This window comes from Colias croceus, chromosome 6 (genome assembly GCF_905220415.1).
Source record: "Colias croceus chromosome 6, ilColCroc2.1".
NCBI lineage: Eukaryota > Metazoa > Arthropoda > Insecta > Lepidoptera > Pieridae > Colias > Colias croceus.
In genome coordinates this window covers 6281491-6306484 of record NC_059542.1, presented here as the reverse complement: position 1 = coordinate 6306484, position 24994 = coordinate 6281491, and the positions used below count along the sequence as shown (strand labels likewise).

At 33.2% G+C, this 24994-nt stretch overlaps 4 protein-coding genes across 6 annotated transcripts; all 4 read left to right on the top strand.

Moving 5' to 3' along the window:
- Nucleotides 1-580: 580 nt before the first annotated feature.
- On the top strand, nucleotides 581-4655 carry LOC123692309 (endocuticle structural glycoprotein ABD-5-like). 3 transcript variants are annotated; one of them, XM_045637042.1, is made up of 3 exons: nucleotides 581-622; nucleotides 704-819; nucleotides 1651-1941. In XM_045637042.1, the coding sequence occupies exons 1-3, from the start codon at nucleotides 614-616 to the stop codon at nucleotides 1880-1882; spliced, it is 357 nt and encodes a 118-aa protein (XP_045492998.1). In that variant the 5' UTR covers nucleotides 581-613; the 3' UTR covers nucleotides 1883-1941. The 3 variants fall into 3 exon arrangements, with proteins under 3 accessions (XP_045492998.1, XP_045493000.1, XP_045492999.1); XM_045637044.1 differs by lacking the exons at nucleotides 704-819; nucleotides 1651-1941 and adding exons at nucleotides 3943-4058; nucleotides 4326-4655 and having other exon boundaries at nucleotides 604-622; XM_045637043.1 differs by lacking the exons at nucleotides 581-622; nucleotides 704-819; nucleotides 1651-1941 and adding exons at nucleotides 3731-3863; nucleotides 3943-4058; nucleotides 4326-4655.
- A 7171-nt stretch (nucleotides 4656-11826) lies between these two features.
- Nucleotides 11827-13001, top strand: LOC123692308 (endocuticle structural glycoprotein SgAbd-5-like). The gene is made up of 3 exons (XM_045637041.1): nucleotides 11827-11961; nucleotides 12045-12181; nucleotides 12724-13001. Exons 1-3 carry the CDS (start codon nucleotides 11953-11955, stop codon nucleotides 12947-12949), a joined length of 372 nt encoding a protein of 123 aa, XP_045492997.1. The 5' UTR covers nucleotides 11827-11952; the 3' UTR covers nucleotides 12950-13001.
- Nucleotides 13002-15894: 2893 nt separating this feature from the next.
- On the top strand, nucleotides 15895-17658 carry LOC123692298. Its single transcript, XM_045637029.1, has 4 exons — nucleotides 15895-16037; nucleotides 16103-16254; nucleotides 16507-16759; nucleotides 17017-17658. Exons 1-4 carry the CDS (start codon nucleotides 16023-16025, stop codon nucleotides 17089-17091), a joined length of 495 nt encoding a protein of 164 aa, XP_045492985.1. The 5' UTR covers nucleotides 15895-16022; the 3' UTR covers nucleotides 17092-17658.
- A 3487-nt stretch (nucleotides 17659-21145) lies between these two features.
- Nucleotides 21146-24727, top strand: LOC123692664. The gene has a single exon (XM_045637435.1). It carries the CDS (start codon nucleotides 21146-21148, stop codon nucleotides 24725-24727), a length of 3582 nt encoding a protein of 1193 aa, XP_045493391.1.
- Nucleotides 24728-24994: the final 267 nt, after the last annotated feature.

The following is a 24994-nucleotide window of genomic DNA, read 5'->3' as shown; positions in this document are numbered from 1 at the left end:
ATATTTTGGCTGACCTGCGTAACAAAACGGCGAAATTGCATGAATTAGGTATGTACTCGCAATTAATAAGTATGCTATTTGTTAATAGGCTATCAATTAATTCCTCTCGCTTTTATCATCGATGTATATCATTACGATAAGACCAATAAGAGCGCGCGGAGCAATGAGAGTAAAACCGCTGGGCACAGCTAGTGATGTATTATATAATGGTGTTACACGCATAAGATAGTGAGAAGAGACCTCTCTACCCCTGGATTAACTGATCAAAGCAATAATATGTAATAATATCACAAAATACAAGCAATTAATTAATTTGATCGTTCTACTCTTTACATCAATATCTATAAAATAATAATACCTATGTTAAAAAGTCCTTTACAATTGTCTTAATATGAGAATACCCAATAATAAAACATCGATTAAAACAACAAGCGGTGAACCTTCTCCGCCTTATAATTATAATATGTATACTGTAGAGTAGACAGGTATTTTGGTCACAATAGGTAAGTCTAATCTAGATTAATAATAAGTCTGTCTGTTTCGGTATAAAAGTTGCGACTCAACCCAATACCTTACATTAGATAAAAAACTTAACGTAGAAAGAACATCTATAATGAAACTGGTTCGTATTAAATTCTATAAATATATTATTTTTGTTAATGGCCTAGTGAATTAGTGATAGAGTGTTTATTTGTGTTTGCAGCTTATTGTTTTGTGCATCGCGGTTGCAGCCGTGTCTGGGTCCGTGCTGCCATCAGACAATGTGCAGGTTCTGCGATATGACAATGACAACGTTGGTCTTGGAAACTATCGTTATGCGTAAGTATTTTCGGGAGCAACATTTTCTGTCAATAATTTAATGAAGCGTAAAGTTTTATTAAATTTACTAATAAATATTCACATAGCAATAGTAATATATTACGTACTCACTTGTATATGTATGTACGAAATGTTATATTTATATAATAGATATTGCACAAAACCTCCTAGGAATTATATACAGGGTGTGGTGTATCTATAATGAATTAATTAACTGATAACTGGAGATAGAGAATGTTGTGGCGGTTCAGAAAAATACAAGTTTATTAAAATTCCCTTGTTCTAAACATTCTTATATAATTTTTAAAATTCTATATAATTATACCCTTAGCCACTCTGTCTGGTGCTGTGACTCCAAATAAAGATATTTTTTCAATTTGTTTTTTGCATAGCTGGATAAATGCCCTGCCTATCGATTTTTATACCATAATTTAAATGGTAATGGTAATTTAAATTGCGCATTCTCTATCTTCAGTTACCAGATTATCCATCGATTACGGCACGTGCTGTATAAGTGCAATATAGTATTAATAGGAAATGCATTGAAAAAATATTTTCTGTGATTATAAATTGAACATGTTATTGGACTGATAATTCAAATCATCATCAATATTCAGAAAGATAAATTTTATGGACCATCATCAACAACATTTTTTTTTCTTTTAATTTTTAATTTCAATTTCATTGAAATGGTCTACAATGACGGATTATTACATACATTTCTGTTGACATATTATAAGTTTAGCCAATTTTTTAAGTCATAGATTCTTCGAAAATGTACCGAATAATTTTTCCAACTGAATCAATAACATAAATTCATATTGCTTATAGATTCGAGCTAAGCGACGGCACACAACAAGAACAGCAAGGCGAGATTATCAACGAAGGTCGTGAAGACGAGTCACTCGTTGTGAAGGGTTCTTTCTCATGGGTCGGACCTGATGGTGTCACATACAAAGTGACCTACGTCGCTGACTCTAATGGTTACCAACCTACAATTGAAAAAGAAGAAGAAGGCCCTGGAGCAGTCCCCCCAGGAGTAGTCGCCTCCCTTCTTGGTTAAATATTTGAATGGACTTCCCCCGCAATGCCACGTATTTTATAAAGTTTATTTTGTACGTTTATGATTGTTTTAATCAGTGCTCCAAAGAAACAAAAATGACGGCTTAGCCAACTTATTATTAATTATATAAATTTGAATTTATAAAGTTAATTAAATACACAAAACATTAACTCAATCAGTATGAGATTAACAAAAGGCTATACTTTAATAACATGAAACCAATGCAATAGCACGCAATATTATCTATTGCTTGCTAATATTGTTTAGTAGATACAGTGAAACTCTGCCGTAACGATAGATTTCGAATTAAACAAAATAATAAATAAATCTTAAACGTTATTTTTCATTAATATTGAGAGGTTATTATAGCAGGCTGTCGTCCTAAATTGCTTTTATAAAATTACTAATCTGTCTAAAAATCATACAATAAAATGAGGGGGCTGCAGTCGTGCATACATATAGCAATCCTGAATAGTGAAACTTAAACAATTTTGATATTCTAGCATAATTTATTTTAAAATAAAAGTAAACTAATTGACTTCACAAAAACATATTTATTTGTTCGTGAATGCTTTTTTTAAATCGATAGAATAGTTAAAGACTTCAAATAGCTGTAATAACTCAGGCACCGGAATCACAGACACAATAGAAAATCTATCGTTAGTCGTGGACCGATCGGGCCGCTTGGGGAACAATGGGTTAAAATAAAATCTAGTATTTTACTAAATGTGCATATTTTTGTAATTTATAAAAAAAAAAAAATGCTGGACTGAGAAAGCGACTTTGTTTTATACTAAGTGTATTATTATGTTTCTCTTATACGTTTACCAATTAGATGGAACTCGGTAGTGCCACGTTGTATCAAAGGAAAATCCCCCTGATTGCGCCTCCAGAGGAGTATCTGCAACAGAGTTTATACACAACGACCTTTGGAAACAAGGTTGCAGACATTATTGCTATAACGTCTAATTTTACCTAATATTATTATATACACGAAATGGAACCAATATTAATTATTTAAGCATTTTAAGTCCTGTGTTTTATCAATGTATAACTTCTGTCAGATAGAACATAAACAGTACCTATGTAATACACGTAATAACTATTTAATAATAAGTATTATATTATAATTATATTATATTATAATTACATTGTTACATTCCTATTGGCTTGGTTACTGTTTTAGCCTAAACATCATTCAAGTTGTATAAAGTTTGTCCAGCGTTAAAATATTGTTGGAAAAACTTTCGTAATAACCTCTTCAGCTTTACTACGATTTGTTTGAGATACTGACATAAAACACGTTTTTTTGAAGTTGTATCTTCATAGACTTCAGTTTTATATAAATAACACAAACAAATCGTAAAAACCTGAGGTGACGGCTGTTAATTAAATTTAGAGAGAAGTTTTAATAATTACTTGTTTAATTGCATATACTTTTGAAAAGTGTGCTTTATTTTTTACAGTCAATGGTTTGTCTTATTCATGCTAAATGCAGATTTCTCTTAAACATATCATACCGAGAAGAAATATACCAACTCGAAGTTCCTCTTTTATTATAATAATTAATGTATTTCCACAGGAACTATTCAAACAAATAAAATATAATCATTGATCATTCAATTACTTGCACGCTCAGAATAAAAACATTGCAAACATCGCCTCTAAATAGATTATCAACATAGAAACATCAATACATATTGACGATGTACGTTAATTACAATTTCTAATAATGTCTTCATATTGCCCGTGCTATAGTCGTATGAGAATATCTAAATCGTCAAAATTTTACGAAAATGCCAAGCGGTTAACCTTCACCGTCAAGCACTACTACATAATATTATGTGTTATACATATAGTGGGCAGGTATTTTTGGTCATAATAAATAAGTCATCTGCTTCGATATAAAGGTTGCGACTCAACCAAATACGTTACATTCTCTAAAATAGTCAAGGTAGAAAGATCATCTATAATGAAACTGGTTCGTAATAAATTCGATATATATATTTTTTTTGTATAATGGCTAAAGTGATAGAGTGAGTGTGTATTTGTGTTTGCAGCTTATTGTTTTGTGCATCGCGGTTGCAGCAGTGTCTGGGGCCGTGCTGCCATCAGACAATGTGCAGATTCTGCGATATGACAATGACAACATCGGCCTTGGAAACTATCGTTATGCGTAAGTATTTTATAGAAACAAACGACCTTTTTTATTTTGAGTGAAGTGTAATTAAATTAAAAAGAATAAAGTTTTATTTAACTTTATTGAATTAATCCATATAACAAATAAACACACACAACTTATTCATACAGCATATTAAGTTTTTTTTAGTTTGTTTGTGTGTGCTACGCAAAGAGTTTATGTCACACATGAGAGTATGTAGAGTGTACAATAATTTTCACAACTTAATCCATTAAGAGAATCATAAATTCAATTTTCTTATAGATACGAGCAAAACGATGGAACAAAACAAGAACAGCAAGGAGAGATCATCAACGAAGGTCGCGAAGACGAGTCACTCGTTGTCAGGGGTTCTTTCTCATGGGTCGGACCTGATGGTGTCACATACAAAGTGACCTACGTCGCTGACTCTAACGGCTACCAACCTGAAATTGAAGAAGGCCCTGGAGGAGCAGTCCCCCCAGGAGTAGTCGCCTCCCTTCTCGGTTAAATATTTGAATTAGCTTCCCCCGCCAAAAACACTTAATTTTTACGTTTTTCAATTGTTGTAATCAGTGTCCCAAAGAAAGCAATTATATAGAATTGTTAAAATAATAATATTATTTTTATTGATTCATTCATTATTATTCTACAATGACAGTTTACCTAGCGTATTATTCAATTTAAAATTCAATCATAATTTATTTGAGTTTTAATAAGTGTTATAGATATCATAGATGACAGTGAACAAAAACCAGTTATGCCAATAATTTTCTTATTGCTTCTTTTTGAAGGTCGCTTATATTTTTTATATGGTTCTTTCATAAACATATTCTATGTATAATATAATAAAACAGTAACCAGATCAGACCATTTCTGTAAATTAAATATTTTTTAATACCTAATTTTTGCAACGTAATAAGAATATTTTGTTAACCCCAAAACAATTAGGTATTTTTTTCTGTACGGGTGTTTGAATGTGCATCAATCATGTTAAAATCCTTGGGCAGACTTTCGAAAATTTTATTTGGCGTAAGACCAACATATTATGAAGTTCAGCTGAATTTTATTTGACAAAAATTGAGGTGGTTACACGTCTCTTTATTTCAGGGCCCCATGGCCCATACATGCAAGCGTGAGATTTCAAATCAATGAGCGAATGTGTTATTCAATGAGATGTCTTTGCATATGTCTTTATTTATTTATGTTTCAATGAAATAGAGGTTTGTCATACTGCTTCTTCTTCAAATTTTGGTTAACCACACACATCAAGCGGAAAGCTAGTAAGTATACAATAATGAATAAGTTATATGATATCCCATCTTAGTACCCCATCGGCTATCATATAAGTTCAGGCGTAGATTTGTATACCTTTTCACTCTGCATATAATAATAACATTTCACAATCTGCACACTATTTTTAGCGTTCTAAACCTCAAAAAAAGCACAGAACCCTTATTAGATCACTTTGTTGTCCGTCAGTCTGACCAACGGGCCCTTGATGCTGTGAAAAAATATCAAATGATACAGCCACTTATGCTACAAATTTCTATATTCGCAAGGTACCTAATCAAAACCTACAGGGAATGAATGGCTTCTAGCGGAGATAAAGGAAAAATTGCATATATCATACATTTAAAGTTACAACCAAATAAAAAATGGCCAATTGGTTTGTTTCGAACCCTCCTTGGGCGGGCTCGCCCACTTACACTTGACCGGTTTTTTTTTATTTTTTATTCCGTACGATTCGGTTTTAATGATTCAAATACATTTAATGTTTACGAAAATTTCTCGTAGTTCCGAATCTGATTTCCTTATCAAGAAGCTCTATCAGGGTACCCGAGAAAGAGAAAGAGAACACAGCCATGTTGTTACAATAGCATTTTTCGAGTATGTGGATATCGGTGACATCTCTAAATACCTAAACGCGTGTCACAGAATTGGACTTACAATTATTAATAATAAATTCAGTCCTCTTCTCATAAAGTTCAAGGTTTGTAAGGACAGGATTTTTTTTTATTTACAAATAATAAAATCATTTTCATAACCAGTCAAGCACGGCGCTCTAAAATTTCTTATGAATTGAAACTCGACTCTATCCCGGGTCCTGCAACTGATACTTCTGTAACATGTACCTGCTCATATTATCAAATATAAGAAGCAATACGCATTATTTATCTGGATAATTTACAATTTTCTTAATATAATAAAATTGATAGTAATTAGTTTTTGGGATGTTAAACTAAAATTTTATTTTTTGGCTTCATAAAAAGAAATGAAAAATGTTTTTGTATTATTTTTATATAATTTTAAAGCCTGCCTTGTAGAAAACTTAACAATAACTTAACAAAATATGATATAGGTACCTACTAAAACCTTTTTCAAGAACAGCTACTCTATCTATTTATAAAAATAGAAATAACTTATAAAACCGACTTCAAATACGGAAAAGTAAAAAAAAAAAAGATTTGATATTATTCTATTATATTGTCATCGGTCCTCAATAAATCTACAAAGTTTGAACGAATTCTGGCCGTTTAAAGTGGGTCAAAAACGCGCCCAAAGAAGTCGGTTACAAACATACAGGTGAAGCTAATAAAAAGCGTGTAATAATAAAAACTGTACATCAAACAACCTACCTAATTATAATATAATATCGCTGTGTAAATACGTTGGACTAAACGTATTGCAATAAAATGTAACTATACTGGTTTTAACGTTACTCAGTAAATACATTTGGAAAACGTACATTCTTTAATTACTAAACACTCAAACTTGAGTAGGTACTATCTACTGATCGTTTTGCGAATGATTATAACGGACCATAGTTTTTGGGCGATAGAGAGATATTATGGCGCCTGGCGTGGTGCTGCGATGCAAAGATTTTCCTTTTAATCGAAATAATAAAAATTACTGCTTTCTCATTCTAATTGGACATAGTTGAACGCCACAAGCACCTCACTCGATAATATTGTTCTATATTGAGTTTTATTGCTTATATTGATTGAGTTATTACGTATACTTAGCCCAGTGAAATTAGGTGAAAAAAGGGGTCAACCTCGGAATGAAAGATAATAAGCTGGAAATTGGTAAAAACCTTTGTTTTGTTACCCTAAATATTATTGTCTCAAAAGTCACAAATGCTATCGTGTCCGCGTCTTAAGATATTGAAGGTCAAAGGTCACAAAAAACTATTTTTCGCGAATATCTCGGTTCCTATTGCTTAAATTATATTTTTACCTATTACGAAAGTTGTAGAGTATAACATTCTCTACAACTTTTGTCTAAACTTTTTTTTATACGATCAACCGTTTTTGAGGTAGAGCGCGAAGAGTGCGCAGCGTACAGTCATATTATATGAGCTAATGCAGGGTCAAGCGTGAGTTACGGTTATCAGTACGTTGTATAAAGTCAATTATTGACAAAAAAATTATAATTATTAAGCAATGCCCATTATTTCTGTACTTATTCTTAATTATTTATATTTAATTATTCAACTATGGTATATTATTAATTCTGGATTATCTATTTTAGTTATATTTTAAAATAAAAAGACAGTAAGGAAATATATTTTAGATAATCCTTTATTTATCATTAAATATGGCATGTTATACATTTATTAAAATGTGAGTTTAAATACTAAAATAATTTGTGAATCGAATGAAATTGCGAATGGAAGCTAGTTATCTTCTTCTTCGTCGTCTTCTTCTTGTTGTCGGTCTAAAATATTCAATTCATTGTCATCATCCTCATTATCGGTCATATTCATTTCCAAACCTTCTAGAATATCAGGATCGTATGTGCTTTCTTCATCGGGATTACTTGTATGTGGAGCGTTAAGGCAAGCTTGTCCATTGCACTGGCCACAAGCTAAAGAACATAGTAGCCCTGATTTTCTGCATCCACAGAGGGAACCACAACCATTTTTGCAATTGCAAAATATTGTGTTTAGTAGTTCGGCTGGTGCTGGAGGTAATAACGTTGTTATGGGCTCCAGAATTTCATTTTCAAGCTTCCAGCCCCATTCTTGAGGTTCTAAGTTCTTCCCTAGCCACGTTTGAATCTGGTAGTAGAGTGTAGACACGATTGATATGTTGACGGATTGATGCGTTGACCCATATTATCTTTCATTCCGAGGTGAAACCCCTAATATGACTGGGCTATACTGTACAGTAATAATTGCGCTGGTTTCAAAATACAATTGACATAATCCTGCAAGGTTTTACATAGCAATTTCGGTGAAGATTAAATTTGCTCATACAAGCCTTTTTCAATCGATTTTTTTCTTTCGCAAATTCGCACATCACAGTCATGAGACACCGTTCCACTTTAATTGTATTCGATGTTTATACTATATAGACAATAGACAATAGACAAACATTTATTCACAAAAATAACACATTATTACAACAGCTGACAATCACAATAATTAAACATAGAAAAAATACAAATAAAAAACACGAAACACATAATTTATGACAATTTTATACATAATAAATAAATAAGTAAATAGGTTGCTAATAAGTGTTATGGCTGTGAAAGGGTCCTGGCTCAGCATATGTCATGAGTCGACTGACTCACGACGCTGTTGATTCTGCCAGAACCCAGAAGGCAGATGGAACCAAAAACGGAAAAAAAAAGAAAAAACTAACCAGAAGTAAATAAAAAAATAATTGAATAGGCAATATAAATAGATATAATATAATATTATAAATTAATATAGTATTATTTACAAAGATAAAATGCAGGGATGAAAGAAAGTTGGTATATACATACACACACATACATACGTGTGAAGAACAGGTCACAAGAAAAACACAAGAAGATCAGGACAGAAGAGTAAATAAAATAATAATGTTTATACAAGTACAATATGGAATGAATAATAAGAGGGATACAAAGAAAGATACAGTGTGGCTTACGGGGGAAGAAGCTGAAGCGACATGAGATACTTTTTGTATGCACGTCGGAAGCTAAATTTAGTCTGCAGACATTTAATAGGAGGTGGTATATTGTTCCAGCATTTGGTAGCAGCGTATCTGAAGCTCCCACGAAATGCTGCAGTTTTGTGTGACGGCACTGACAACTCCTTGGTTACACCCCTGACCTCATTTCTGCTTGTTTGGCTTCGCCACAACAATTTAGCATAAAGGTATTCGGGCGTTTTATTTTTTACAATGTCAAACATCATACAAGCCAAGAAAAGATTTTGACGGTTCTTAATTCTCAGGTGGTTAAGAGAATTGATGAAAGGAGTTACGTGGCTACGATGAGGTATATTTAAGCAGAAACGAGTGCAGGCATTCTGCAACCTTTGAATGAGTCGCTGAGATCGTTCCAAGAGGCAAGGACCATATACGGCGACACAATAATTCAGCTTCGATAAAATGACAGCCTCACAGAGCCGAACACGCAGATCGACACTGAGGAACTCGCGAATTTTGTAAATCGTCTTAAGCCGGTAAAAACAATTACTCACTATTTCTGTGACATGTCTCTCGAAGTTAAGGCCTCCATCGAAAACGACTCCCAAATTACGTGCAACAGCGACCTGCTCAAGTGGACACGAGTCGATTGAGAGGGAAGGACTGTACATAGATACGTAAGAGATCTGTTTTTTAGTACCAGTTATTAGAAATTTTGATTTGCATGGATTAAGGCACAGAGAATTCCGCGTAGACCATTCCGAGATACGTTGAAGGTCATCATTAATATTCTGTAGGCAGTCATGAACACAAGAACGGTTTATAGGGAGATATAATTGCAAGTCATCGGCATATAGGTGGTAATTACACTTCTTTAAACAGTTTGCTATGTCCGCTGAGTACAAGATGAATAGCAAAGGCCCTAAAATAGATCCCTGTGGAACTCCTCTTGTGACAGGATACAACGCTGATGAAACATGAGATCCATCGGACTTAGTGATAACTACTTGTTGGTAGCGGTCATAAATGTAAGAATTGAACCAGGATACACAGTTCTCATCAAATCCATAAAAAACAAGCTTAGATAGAAGAAGAGAAAAGTTGATAGAGTCGAATGCTCTGGAAAAATCGAGCAGGGCAATAATTGAGGCATGGCCAGAATCACGAGCATTTAAAAGATTGTCCACGACATCTAGAAGAGCGGTGCTGGTACTACGGCGCTTTCGAAAGCCAGATTGATAGGTAGGAAAGATGTTATAAGATTCACAGTACTTACTCACTTGAGCGTGGACAACCTTTTCAAGAATTTTGGACATAAATGGGAGGATGCTGATTGGACGAAGATCTTTTACCGTCGATGGATTATTCGTTTTAGGAATAGGACGAATTAGAGCTGTTTTCCACTGAGAGGGGAAAACTGAAGAGGTAAGCGATCTATTTATTATAGCTGTTATGGCACTAAGTGAATGTGGTAGCGTAAGGATTAACATATCTCTAGATATCCCATCTATTCCCTGAGCGTTAGATTAAATATCCAGGATGACTTTACCAACGTAATAATCGCTGACGGGGACAAAACTAAACTTATTTTCGCCAAAGCGATTACTGGTAAAGAACCTAAGGTCTCTCTCCTCTACTTGATTAGATCCCGGAACATTTAGAAAATGCTACATGTACCTATCAATATCCAATTCACGAAGTAACTGTATTAAACACACACTAAATAAATATACTACCTATAGTAAATGCTCTTGAAATTCTAAAAGCAATTGGGCAAGATCGAGGATCTAAAGTTTTCGTTCAAAACCTGCAAAAATTAATCTGGCAAAACTGACCACGTCCACGGGAACGTTGTTAGACGGGGTCACATAATCACTTGGAATTTGAAGTCTTCATTTAAAAAAAATGTTTATGTGTAGGTACGGAACCCTTAGTGTCACGAGTCCGACTCGTAGTTAGTTGATTTTTTTTTTGATGATGATAAAATATGATAGTGATATTTTTTTAATTCTTTTAGTTGGAATTTTGGTGCCAATTCGAGTCAAATAAACAAAATCATTAAAAAAAATATTACGACTTAGGTAGGTATAAAGAAAATATTTTTTTTCTGATATTATGATACTTTGTTGTTTACTCCAGAATTATAGCTCAAAACGTATAATATAGTGCCACTTATCATTCAAACTAACAGTAAAAGAACTAGACGGTTACTGGCAACAGGCATGAGATATGGCAGATAGAAATTAATACAACCCAAATTTTATAATAATTATAATCCTAATTAATAAGTAGGAAGATAAACCTTTAACTTCATATGTTTAAATAATATATATAATGTTTTACTATTTACTTAATGTATCTCTCATTGAAATCAAACATAACCTTTTTGTAGTTACTTAGATTTAATAATTACTAGCGGTCCGCCCCGGCTTCGCCCGTGGTACATATTAACGTTTTCTCTACATAAGAACCATCCTCGTACTTCAAGGAATATAATAAAAAAAGAATTATCGAAATCGGTTCAGCCGTTCTCGAGTTATGGAATTACAACGAAAAGTGGCATTGATTTTTATATATTAGATTTACATTCTTCCGTGTAAATAATATAAACAGACGCAATAAATTATGCTCATACATGTATATTAAAACAATGTATGAAGCTATGTCGTAATTGCAAAGGTTCCCTGTTCAATTACAGCCAATCAAGCAAATCCATACTCATCTTTACTAAAACTTAAACTATGTAAATTAAACGTATTGCAAAATATTCCCATCATACGTGTCCTCAAACTATCCACGGTTTACCTTCGCCGTGTAGGAGCGGTCACCTATACAAAACATTTTAACGAGTCAAATGTACGCCTAATAATAATATGTATGTTGTAATACAATATACAGAAAAGTATATAATAAGCGTTAAGCTTAATCGAGTAAACACATTGCAAGTGAAGACGATACGGTCACAAAGCTGCTAAGCGAATCTAATCATGAAATTTGTCAGTATTACGGCTTTATACATAGTGTGATTGTGAATGTGAAAAGTGTTTGTGAATTAATTGTGGTTTTTGTGGGATTTCAGTTGGTGGTACTTGGTTTCTTGGCATTAGTTTCGGCTGCTCCGGCACCGCAACGTCAGCCAGGAGCCCCGAATCCACAAGAAGTTCAAATTCTTCGCCTTGAAACTGAAAACGACGGTCTTGGCTCGTACAGATATGCGTATGTTTTAGATTATTTACAATTTATATTGATTGAATGTTTATATTAAAAGGAACCCCTATTTCCCTTGGTCACGAAATCGCGCGCGAAAATCTAGACCGATTTCCATAGGTCTTTTGCAGTCGCATTTGTTATTGTCAGGTGAAGTATCTTATGAAAAAATTAAATAAGTACAATACAAAATTGAAGGGTCATTTAAACTTCTGTCGGGTTACCTAGTTTACTTCGAATATTCTACTGCTTGACGATTGATGTACATTATGCCTTTTATATTATCCTTATTGATTTTAAAAGAAAAAGACTGTATGGTGTAGGTATGTAAATTATTTTTACATACCAAACCAAACAGTCAAATTCCTACATCAAAATTTGTTTGAATGACTCAGAAACATTGATATACTTATCAAATCAAAAGGTTTATAAAAACGAGCCACTTACCTATACATAAAAAAATTGCTGCTTGAGTCTTGAAAATTAGAAAGATAGGATTTTGTATTCCATAACGACGTAACCGTTGTATAATCCCCTAATTTTCGTTTTAGTTTGGAACAAAGCGATGGCACGAAGAAGGAAGAGCAAGGAGAACTCAAGAATGTTGGTAAAGATGACGAGGCGATCTCAGTCAGGGGCTCTTACGCGTGGGTGGGACCGGACGGTGTGACGTACGTTGTTACTTATCTCGCTGATGAGAACGGCTTCCAACCTTCAATAGAACAAGGCCCTGGTGGTGCTGTGCCGTCTGCTGTTATCGCGTCCCTCGTCGGCTGATCAACAAAACACCCTAAACCTAGTCGCCAAATAAATTACCATATTTTGTTTATATCCTTGTTTCATTTGATAATTTATCAAAATCAATCGCCAAGTTTAAGTTCTAAGTTTTAATTTCATAACACTTAATAAAAAATATTATTTTCATGAAAGTGTTGAAATATAGATTCGATTAAAGGATATGTTACATTAATTATATCACACTAACTTTCCGCCCGCGACTTTGCCCGCGTTTTCAAAGAAAAACCCGCATAGTTCCTGTTCCCGTGGGATTTCCGGTATGAAACCTAACCTATGTGTTAATCCAAGTTATCCTATATGTGAAAAAATTTCACTATAATCGGTTCAGTAGTATTTTCGTGAAAGAATAACAAACACACACATACACATCCTCACAAACTTTCGCATTTATAATATTAGTGGGAAGAATATATACCTAATAATTAATATTATTAACCATTTTATGATCTGTGATAATTTTGTGGAAAAGTATACAATAGCACAGAATAATAACTAATAGCTAGCAGGAAGGTTCTTTACGAAGGTTCGTCTTTAAAATATATTTAATAAATATCATAAAAATATACGATCTATCCACTATCCAGCCCATCAACTAATCCAGATTAGCAAAGGTTGTTCTGCTAGTCCATACTAAACATCCAGCTGAATTATCCATCCAATAAACATATTTTTTAAATAAATGGTCAAGCTTTTAACATTAATTTTAATTTTGTAGTAGTTTAATAAAAATTACCCTCATAGGAGGCCCGTGTCCCAGCAGTGGGAACGTATATAGGCTGATGATGATGATGATGATGATGATTGGTGGCATAAAGTATAAATAAGTATACAGGCGAAAAGCACTCTTTCGTTGTTCTAAGTGCGTTCGAAAAGATTCTACGCAATGCTCTTTTACTGAACCACACTGAATGCGAGTTTTCGTTTACACTAAAAGATTACGAAGCTTAAAGCGCCTTATATTGATTTTCATATAAAGAACCTATACTTTTTGATTTAACCATTTTATAGTTACTAATAAATACTATTAATATTAGGTACTCATTATTATTAAAGCAACAACACCTTAAGTCTACGATTAAATTGTTAAGGAAAACTGGCCATTATTCAACATTGGTCTTAGATATAACTTACGTAGGTACATATCTATAAACACAATGTACGATACATACCAAAAAATTAAATGGTTGCACGATAATAGGTACAGGCAATTTTTTTAATATTCAATTAGCTACTGAATATCAGCGCTTCACATCAAGTGCATCACATGCTGTGTAGCGACTCTTTTTAGCACCACACTGATCAGGAATAAGTACCTACTATTTTTTGTTTATTTTCTCTTTTTTCAAAATTAAGGCCTTAACTTTTACTAAACTTTATAAGACACCAACGATATAATATATACGTATATATATAGATATACAACAACTTGTTGAATAGTTATACGAATAAATGACAATATGAGCAAGGAAATACATCATTAAACGATTTGTTTATGTAGAATGTAGATAAAAAACCAGTACCTACTATTGTTGATACCACAATTCCGCAATTATGTTATAAATTACTTAAAAAAACACCTCAAATGGTCAAGTACGACTGAAATCTATGTGATCGGTGTATTAAATTAAATATAAGGGTGTTATGTTTTCTGAATTTTGTACGATTTACAGCATTAGAATTGCAACCTTATTTAAACAGTACAAAATCACTAGTAATTCACAATGGTAGACTTTAATCACAGTGAAAAATGTATGGAAGTAAAATTTTAAAGACAATAATTATAATATTAGCTTGTATATTATGATCTTTTCTAATACATACCTAATATTATTAAAAACTAGCTTCCGCCCGCGACTCCGTCCGCGCGGATGTCGGTCTTTGCGTGGATGGTTTATTTCTCCATTTTGAGTAACTCGGACAATGACATCTTATAAATATCTATTGGACCCAAATACGGCTAGGTCTATAAATAATACGCAACGTGTGTTCGCGGTACCTACTACAGAACAACGTCTATGGATAACTGAAAAATTGAGATTAATTTTTTTTCTACATATTTTTCCAGGATAAAAAGTATCCTATTTTACGCCCAGGATAATAAGGTATAATTATACCAAGTTTCATCGAAATCGAACCGGTAGTTTTCACGTGATGTCTTCACATACAGACAGACAGACAGACAGACAGACAGACAGACAAAAATTTTTTTAATCACATATTTGGGTTTGGTATCGATCCAGTAACACCCCCTGCTAGTTATTTTTTCAATATTTTCAATGTACAGAATCGACCCTTCTACAGATTTATTATATGTATAGATGGTACCTAATGAGTGAAAAAGGTTTTTCTATGAATGTTAATTTCTTTCCTTGCTTGTTTCATTACCTCGTTAGTCGTTGGATGGTTGACGAAACGGAAATATAATACACTAAAACAACATCTGTAGACAGCCGCCATAATATTTTTTTAAGATATAAATTATAAATATAATTTAAAGAAAAATAAAGTTTGCACATTTTCTTTTCTTTTTAAACGTCTACAACGACTTTTTTATTCATTTAACGTAGGTACAATACTGGTTATTGAGGTCATAAAACATCTTATTTTACATGTAATTTTCTAATACCTAATAGTAACACATTTCAACAAAATATTTAAACTGATAGCCTAAAGTCGGGTACTTATTATAAAACTAATAAAAATAATAAGAAAACGATATTTCGGATAGGATGTCATAGAATCAAAAAATCAGTCAGAATCGGAACTATTTTAAGATATCATAGTTTTTGTATGTAAGTAATAATAATAAATAATGGTTTATTTTTCTCAATGCGGAATACCAAAACATAAGGCCAACATATAATTAATTCTTAGAATCGTAGAGATCCACAGAGATCTACAGTTAAAGCTCACTCACGATTCACAAAGTATACAGGAAACAACACAATAATAATATTCTCTACCTAAATTAAGAACGGAAAAGTAATCTATTATTAATAATCTAGTAATATTTTGATGGTAATATTAATGTTTTGAATAGGATTAATATAACATGGCAACGATAAAGGTAAGTGCCAAATGAATTTATATGGTTTCTTTGTACTATTAACTAACAATGTATCTTATTTTTAGGTTGTTATTGGATTAATTGCCATCCTTGCTATTGTGACATGCCGTTCACATTTTCTGCCTATGAAATTTAAACTATCTGGAGACGCTCATTTGTCCATTCCAGTCATTAAATACCAAATAGGAAATGTGCCAAACTTTCCCAAACAATTTCTGTAAGTACAATTTTGTATCATACAATGAAGCTTTCTTAAATTAAAGTTTGTTTTGTTGCATTAGACATTGTCTGCACAAATACCCTTGTAAAACATAATTGCATTTAGATTTTGGTGTAGATATCTGGTATCTACTACATAATAATATTAATTGAAAATTAAAAATTAAAAATAACCAATAAAATCTGGAAACTAAAAGAAAAGAAAGAAGAGGTATTTAACTTTAAACAACGTTTAAAATTACTATTACAGTGCTCCATCAATCCTTGGTTTTGGAAGGAAACCATACAAAGAACACTCGGTCGTTCCGGTACAAGAACCATTCCAAACAAAGGGTTCAGAAACAACGAATATAAATAATTATTATCATCACACTACGGCTGATACTCCTCAGCTTACGGAAAATACCCTCAATGATGACACATCTTCATCAACGGATATTAGAATAGAAACTACCACACAAACAGATACTACTACAGATACAGATACCTCTACTGATATTTGGGTATGTATTTTGTTATGAAATCTATATTTATTTTTTTACATTCACGTGGTTAAGAATTTCTCAATATTTTTTATAATAATTATTAACAATTATTCTACATCAACTAAAAAATAATCAAATAAAAAAAATGTAAGTACTATTCGTTCGTTTGTTTATTAAATGCTTTATTGAGTATGTTTAATAAAATTATAACAGTTTTTGGCTTTATATACACATCTTATAAGAAAATTATTATTTAATTAATTTTTGTTTTACAGACAACAACCGAAGACTTTGATGATACTATCTCAAATAGGATTTCACCACAAGTGGTTGCTTCATTGCTGGGTTAAAAAACAAAAATAGTTTATTTAAAAACGAAAGACTTTAAAGCAGATTCTCAACGCGAATTATTATTATTCATCCCGTTTTTTTCAAAGGCTTTACAGCGAACGTGATCATAGACTGACGCGTCTAAATCCATTAAAAGGTCTTCAATTTCGATAATTTATTTTTTTTGTAATATATCAATAACTAATGCTCGTGCAAGATCAAACGCAAAGCAAAAAACAAATAGTTTATTTTTCCATATTTTTACATGTTACATGACAAATTTGTGTATCAAGGAAAACTCTGAAGAATTCCGCAACGTCTTGAAGGTTGTACATGTAATATGAGTTTAATAATTTCCCATCATCATCGTAATCCTGGTACAATAAACTTGAAGTTTTTTTAGGGTACCGAGTTCTTAGTGCAGCGTCACTATTTATAATTAAAACTGTCTTGCGTTTCACCTTCTGTACGGGGTTTGATGTATTTTTGAATTCAATTACCGAGGTTTTGCTATAGTGAAACCGTATCAATGTAAATAGAAAATATTTTATATTAATATTAAAATAAATATTATAATTAACTTTTAATATATAATGGTAATTTATTCTGAAATTATGGTCATTCTGATTAGTTAGATATGAAATCATATAAAATAATATTACAGATAATATTATAGCCTCAAATAACACGGAAGCGGATTAAAAAATTGTGTAGGTGTATTTTGACCATAGAACATATTATAATTTGTAGATTTATGAAATGAATCTGTTTATTTACATATGCCATTAAGTGCTATAACTATAGATCATATACCTACAAGTAGTGATACTGAATATTGTAAGTAAAACATATTTGTTTGTATTAATAATTGTAATCTTATTTTTATTTTATTTGAGTGTACTTCATTAGGCATTAAATTTATTAAAAATTATTTGCCTTCCTCTGATCCCTTCCTCTACGTTGTTTTATTTTAACATTTTGAGCTACATTTCCGCCCAAACATATTATGTTATTGGGAAAACATTTAGTCCCCTACTTAATAATAGTACCTATACTTAATTAGGTTACAGTCATGTTTACACAGTATTTAATAATTGTAAACATGTAACAACATATTGAATTGATTCATATTTCGCCTTTCATTTCTTGGAACTTTTAAATGTGTTTATGTATTTAATTACGAAGAAATAATAATATTTTTATTTACCCTATATCAGCTTTAGTATTAGCTACTATACGTTCAGATGTTGTTGTGAAATTGTCGGTTGCACAACTGAAACCAGCAGATGTTAAAAAGATCTGTAAATTAAATTTTAATTGAGATATAAGTGACAGATTTTCTAAGAAAGGCTACTCACGTACCTGAAGCAGGGGCACTATTGGAATTGGACCCTTATTTGGCTCTTAATTGTGATGACGTGTATAGGCAAGCAGGGGCAATTTAGAGAAGAACTGACATTGCTCCGACCGCTGACAAATCTAGATTGTACCAATATCGCCCCTGCGACGAGTACGTGAGTAGCAGGCATTACATGGCGCTAGTATGCTAGGTACATATTAAATTTGATAGCATATTTCACCGTCAAGTAAGGCTGGTTGCAGAGCTTGACCGACCATCAGTGCGTACGTCAGTTGCGCTTGTCATATGTATGGAAATTCATAAAACCGTTCATAGCTAGACCGACCATACGCACGCGTATTGACATGCGCATTAGTGTCATGGTCATACAATTGTTGATGCGTATCGTCAGGATCGACGGTACGCACTGACGGTCGGTCAAGCTCTGCAACCAGCCTAAGTAATTACCTATGAATTTCATAATTTTAAGCTGTGGTGGACGGATAGAAATACACAATCTACAGAATAATAAAAACTTCCTATATTAGCCACTATAGATTTTATGTAACCCATTTTGATAATTTATCACTGAAAGATGCTCTTAAAATATTCTTCTAATTGAAAACTTCTCTCCTTTTGTAAAACGCGGTGAAAAATCTAAACACTATTTATTAATTAACAATACTGAAGAGCAATATTTGATTTTACATTGTGAGTATTATCATATAATTATATTATGTAACTTACAAAAGCAGCCCAAATTAACATAATAAACTTTTAAATATCTTAGGAGACTTGAATATATTTCTACCAGCTGTAAGTTAATCCAAATATGCGATAACAATAATAATTATTAATTATCGTAACTAACGAAGCAAATTATTACCATGGTATAAAACAATCATTTAGTACTAAGTTAATAGGTACTAATGTTTATTTCTTACCTATTATTCAAGGAACAATACAATTTACTACAAGTAAATTTTTGAAGAGCAATATTTGCTTTTATTTAATATAGCATCATTTATTTTGAAGGCGTTCTCGGACATTCAGATTTTGCCCGAATAAGTTCGGTAAGTACTTAAGTAGTCAATGACATTATTTTTTATTTTTGTTACAATTAGCTTTAATTGAAATATTCTCCTTTTCCATTCCAATTAATATTTAAAATGCGAAACTCTATATGTGCCTGAACCGATTTTAATGAAATTTGGTACAAATATAGTTTCTGACATGAAAGGATATGAAATAAGATGCCGGAAATCGTACGGTTACAGGAAGTTTGCGGGTTTTTCGAGCGAAGCCGCGGACGGAAAGCTAGTTGAAAAGAAAATAAATTATATAAAATATTTATAATTCAATAATTACCCACTCGATTAAACATTACATTAATCATAATTATTGTTTAACTAAAAACTAAACTGCCTTTCAATGCTTTGAATTGGATAAATAAGAAAAGAATCATCATAATCAGTTTACCAAAACGGGAGCTCCGTGGTACAAACTACAAAGCCTAAATAATTAATACAATTGAATTGGGCACTTCCTCCTTTTTTGATATTACAAATAACCTGTTTACTTCATTTCCATCCCGGTATCTACCGGGATTATTTTTTAAGATTTTATTTCATTTCCTCATACAAATCTGAAAAAATATAACGGACACATAAAATATATAATTATTCGATTTGGTGAAGTCGTCTATTTATTTATTTATTATTTATTTTACTCTTTAATACAACTAAACAGACTTACATACTAGAACATACAAAAATAAAAGCAAGGAGCAGTTTAGTGTATTTGGCGGCCTTATCACTTAGTAGTGATCTCTTCCAGGCAACCAGGGCAGAAGGTAATCAGCTCAATTAAGTTGTAAAGGTAGGTCGAGAGAAAAAGAAAAAAATAATAATAATAACCCCCCGACGTATCTCTACGTTGCCGTCGTGGAGGGGCTTGTGTGCCTCAATGAGCACTAGAGCTATGCCAGCAGAGCTACTCATGCTGGACAGGTCTAGGGGGAGAGGTCAGACTAAAAGAGGTACAACCAATGTTTTTAGCCCAGTCACATGCTAAAAATACGGTCTTTTCTCACTTCTTCTTTCCCTTCCTTCTTCCTGTTATTTCACTACTCTTCCCATACTCTTTTCTTTCACTTTATTTCTTTACTCTCTCTCTTTACTTGTTCCTTCTAATGTCATAATTCACTATTCTACTCTTACCCATACCACATTAATTATCTCGTTAGATAATATGCGATGCGCCTTAGAAATAGAGTATTACCCCAGGCGGGTACCAAAGCTAACCGCGATGGAGAATCCCACCCCGAGCCGATGAGCTCGGGCTGCCCCTCGTATTCTGGGGGGGGCACCGTATCGCCAATTGTCTCTTGTCCAACCGCGACAACCCAACCTGTAGAATCAATATCATGTTCTTCACCTTCGTCATTGTTTTCATCAATACCATCATCACCACTCTCATTGCTCCATTATCAAGAATCAAGCTCATCCAATGTATCACCTTCATCTTCATTACAATCCATTGGGGATGTTGTGCAGGAGGCTACCTCAGCTAAAGTTACTGCACCCGCCCCAGATGGAAGGCGCACACGTAAAACGTGGACCAAAGAAATGAACATTTTCATCATGCGCCACTATTTCATCCTCACAAACTTAGAATCAAACACAAGAACGTACCTGACACCATTACATGCACGTTTTACTGCGGAATATCCTGAAATGAACGTAGGAAAACAAAGAATAGGAGATCAACGTCGTGCTATTGTTCAACGCAACTTTCTTACAAAACAAGAAATTAATAATATCAAGGAAGAAATTAGAATTCTATTACAAAACCCTACGTCCGCAGAAGTGAACGCGGCTACAGAGCACACCCAACAGGGCAGGATCAGATGGTCAGATAATCTTAACGAAACCATAATGAGAAGTTACTACCGACTCACAAACCTTGAAACCGATTTAACTACTTACAGACCTTTACTGCATCAGGATATAATTACTAAATGCCCTTCAATAGCACACCTTTCAGTACAAAGAATAGCTGACCAACGCAGGTCTATTGTCAATAATCACCTCTTGTCCAATGATAGATTAAATAGAATTAGAAAAGAAGTAAGAAACGAATTAAATACCTCAGCTTTACAATCACAACATATAGATGAAAATATTTCAGTTTCTACAATTCACCCATCACAAATACACAACGAACACCAAACTTTGCAATCAACACAAACCACCACAAACGATGATATCACAAATCCAATGCAAATAACAGACGACCCGCCATGTTTAACTCTGGAACTCGCACAACAATTAGAGGACATGTATGCAGAAACTTATAATAAATTTAAAGATTCGAACCCAACAACCCGGCCTTATATACCCAAACTGAAATCCTCTAAAAAGCTATCATCTATAATTAACCATCTGAATAACGTAACTCTCCCAAACATATTTACACCTGACACTAGCTTCAATATAATACAAACCTCTATTTATTGTGCGGCATATACTTCAGCTAAATTTTATGGGGCCCGAATTAGAGACACCAGCCTAAATACCATAAAACCACAAGCACCTTGGTGGCAAAGACGATTAGAAGATAGGATAAGCGATCTTAGAGCAAATATTGGGAGGCTTACTGAATATGCTAGGGGTATTAGGTCACCAGCTTTAGAAAAGCATCTGTCTAAGATAAAACAAAAATACAAAATACACACTCAACATGAAACTCAAAACACTGACATAGCACACTTTCTTGACACACTGAAACAAAAATTAAACGCCTTAGCAAACCGATTAAAAAGATATAAACTAACAACTCTCAGAAAAACACAAAATAAACAATTCTGCAATAGTGAAAAACTCTTTTACAGGAAACTCACACAACATCAAAGTCAACAAGAAAATAGCGCAACTTTGCCTACCCCTGAATCCCTAAAAGCATTTTGGTCAAATATCTGGTCTAATCAAATTGAACACCAACACAATCACTGGATAGAAGAAGATAAGGAAAGATTAAAGGATACACCAGAAATGAAATTTGAACAAATTCATTTAGACCTTTTTAAAAATGTAATAGCAAAAACTCATAACTGGAAAGCTACTGGAACCGACAATATACACAATTTTTGGTATAAAAAACTTACATCCACACATGAATTACTACTCAAACACATTAATACATTCATTAGCTCACCCGATACCATGCCACAATATATCACACAAGGTATTACATACATGTTACCAAAAGATCCATCAGACACATCAAACCCTGCAAAATATCGCCCGATCACCTGTTTACAAAATATATATAAGATCATCACATCAGCTTTAAGTGAAACAATACATAGACATATACAAGAACATAACATTTTATCAGAGGAACAAAAAGGATGCCGAAAGAACAGCCAGGGATGCAAAGAACAACTTACTATTGACGCTGTAGTATCAAAGCTAGCACTCAAACAAAAACGTAGCATTTACACTATGTATATAGACTATAAAAAGGCTTTTGATTCAATTCCACACTCCTGGCTACTATACATATTAAAACACTACAAAATTAATCCGATAATCATCCATTTTCTAAAAAACACTATGCTTAACTGGTATACAAAATTAAAAATATGCAATTTTGATAAAACTACTGAAACCGATTTCATCCCCATAAGAAGAGGTATTTTCCAAGGAGATGCCTTAAGCCCCTTGTGGTTTTGCCTTGCCCTTAACCCACTATCCCACATGCTTAATAAAAATAACATAGGATTTAAAATAACACACAATACAGAAAACATAACTCTTTCACATCTCATGTATATGGATGATATAAAACTTTTTGCAGGCACGCTAAACGAAATTCATACCCTTGTCGATATTACGCAGATATTTTCAAAAGATGTATGCATGGAATTCGGAATCGATAAATGCAAAATCCAATCAATCAATAGAGGGGTGATAGAACATAATGTGTACCAATTAGCGAATCATGATACCATAGAAACGGTGGACCCTGCTGAAGGGTACAAATATTTGGGCTACTACCAGTCACAAGAAATTCACCACAAAGACACTAAAAAACTACTTCAAGATAATTTCAGACAACGACTACATAAAATATTACACACCCACCTCAATGCTAAAAATACTATTGAAGCCATCAACACTTTTGCTATCCCCGTTTTAACATACTCGTTTGGGATCATACGCTGGACAAAATCGGAACTTGCTACGCTACAAAGAATAATAAATACTACAATGACAAAACACAGAAAACATCACCCTAGAGCCTGTATTCAAAGATTGACCCTACCTAAAATTGAGGGTGGTAGAGGAATCATAGATATAACAAACCTCCACAATAAACAGATCACACTACTTAGGGCCTTTTTTCATAATCGCTCACACCAATCACGTTTACACCAAGTTATATGTCAGGCAGATACATACACTCCACTTACACTCTCCGACTTTAACAAACAAATAAACATAATCACCAAACAAGAAAAGATAGACTTATGGACCCAAAAATCTCTCCATGGCCGACATCGTCTGGACTTGACCAATCCAATAGTGGACAAGGTAGCGTCAAACGCTTGGTTAAAGAGGGGTGAACTGTTTCCCGAAACAGAAGGCTTTATGTTAGCAATTCAGGATCAGATTATAGACACTAAAAATTACAGGAAGTACATTATTCGCGATAGCAGCTCCAGAAGTGACCACTGTCGACACTGCCACAAGCAACCGGAAACGATTCAACACATAACTGGCGCATGTTCATCCATCACACAAACAGACTATAAACACAGGCACGACCAGGTAGCAGCTATCATTCACCAAACACTCGCCTACAAATATCAACTAATAACGGAAAAAGTACCCTACTACAAATATACACCACAAATAATTTTAGACACCGCAGACTTCAAAATTTACTGGGACAGAACAATACTTACTGACAAAACCATACACCACAATCGACCAGATATCACACTTCATGACAAGAAAAATAAAACCGTATATTTAATAGATGTAGCAATCCCCAACACGCACAATCTTAACACCACTCATACTAGCAAACTGACAAAATATACAGACCTGACTATTGAACTTAAATCTCAATGGCAGGTAAACACAGTGAAGACAATCCCAATTATAATTTCTAGCACAGGCGTCATACCGAAAACACTCCACGCTAGTCTTAAAATCTTAAATTTACACCCACTCACTTTTATACTTCTACAAAAAGCTGTGATATTAAACACCTGTAGGATTGTTAGGAAGTTTTTGTCAATAGACTAATTATAAGGTAACCATAGTTGTTTGGCCAAAAGCCCGCAACCTTGGTTTAATTCCCCAGTAATGGGCGAGGTATTTTTAACCTAAAAAATAATAATAATAATAATGTTGTATAAACAAAAGAAAAATATATGAAAATTAAAACACATAACAATTTATAAATTATATACTGTACATAAACATATACAACACTACAGTACACACAAAAATATACTTATATAATATATATAATACATAAGTCTACTTATATTATACAAATATACCATAAAT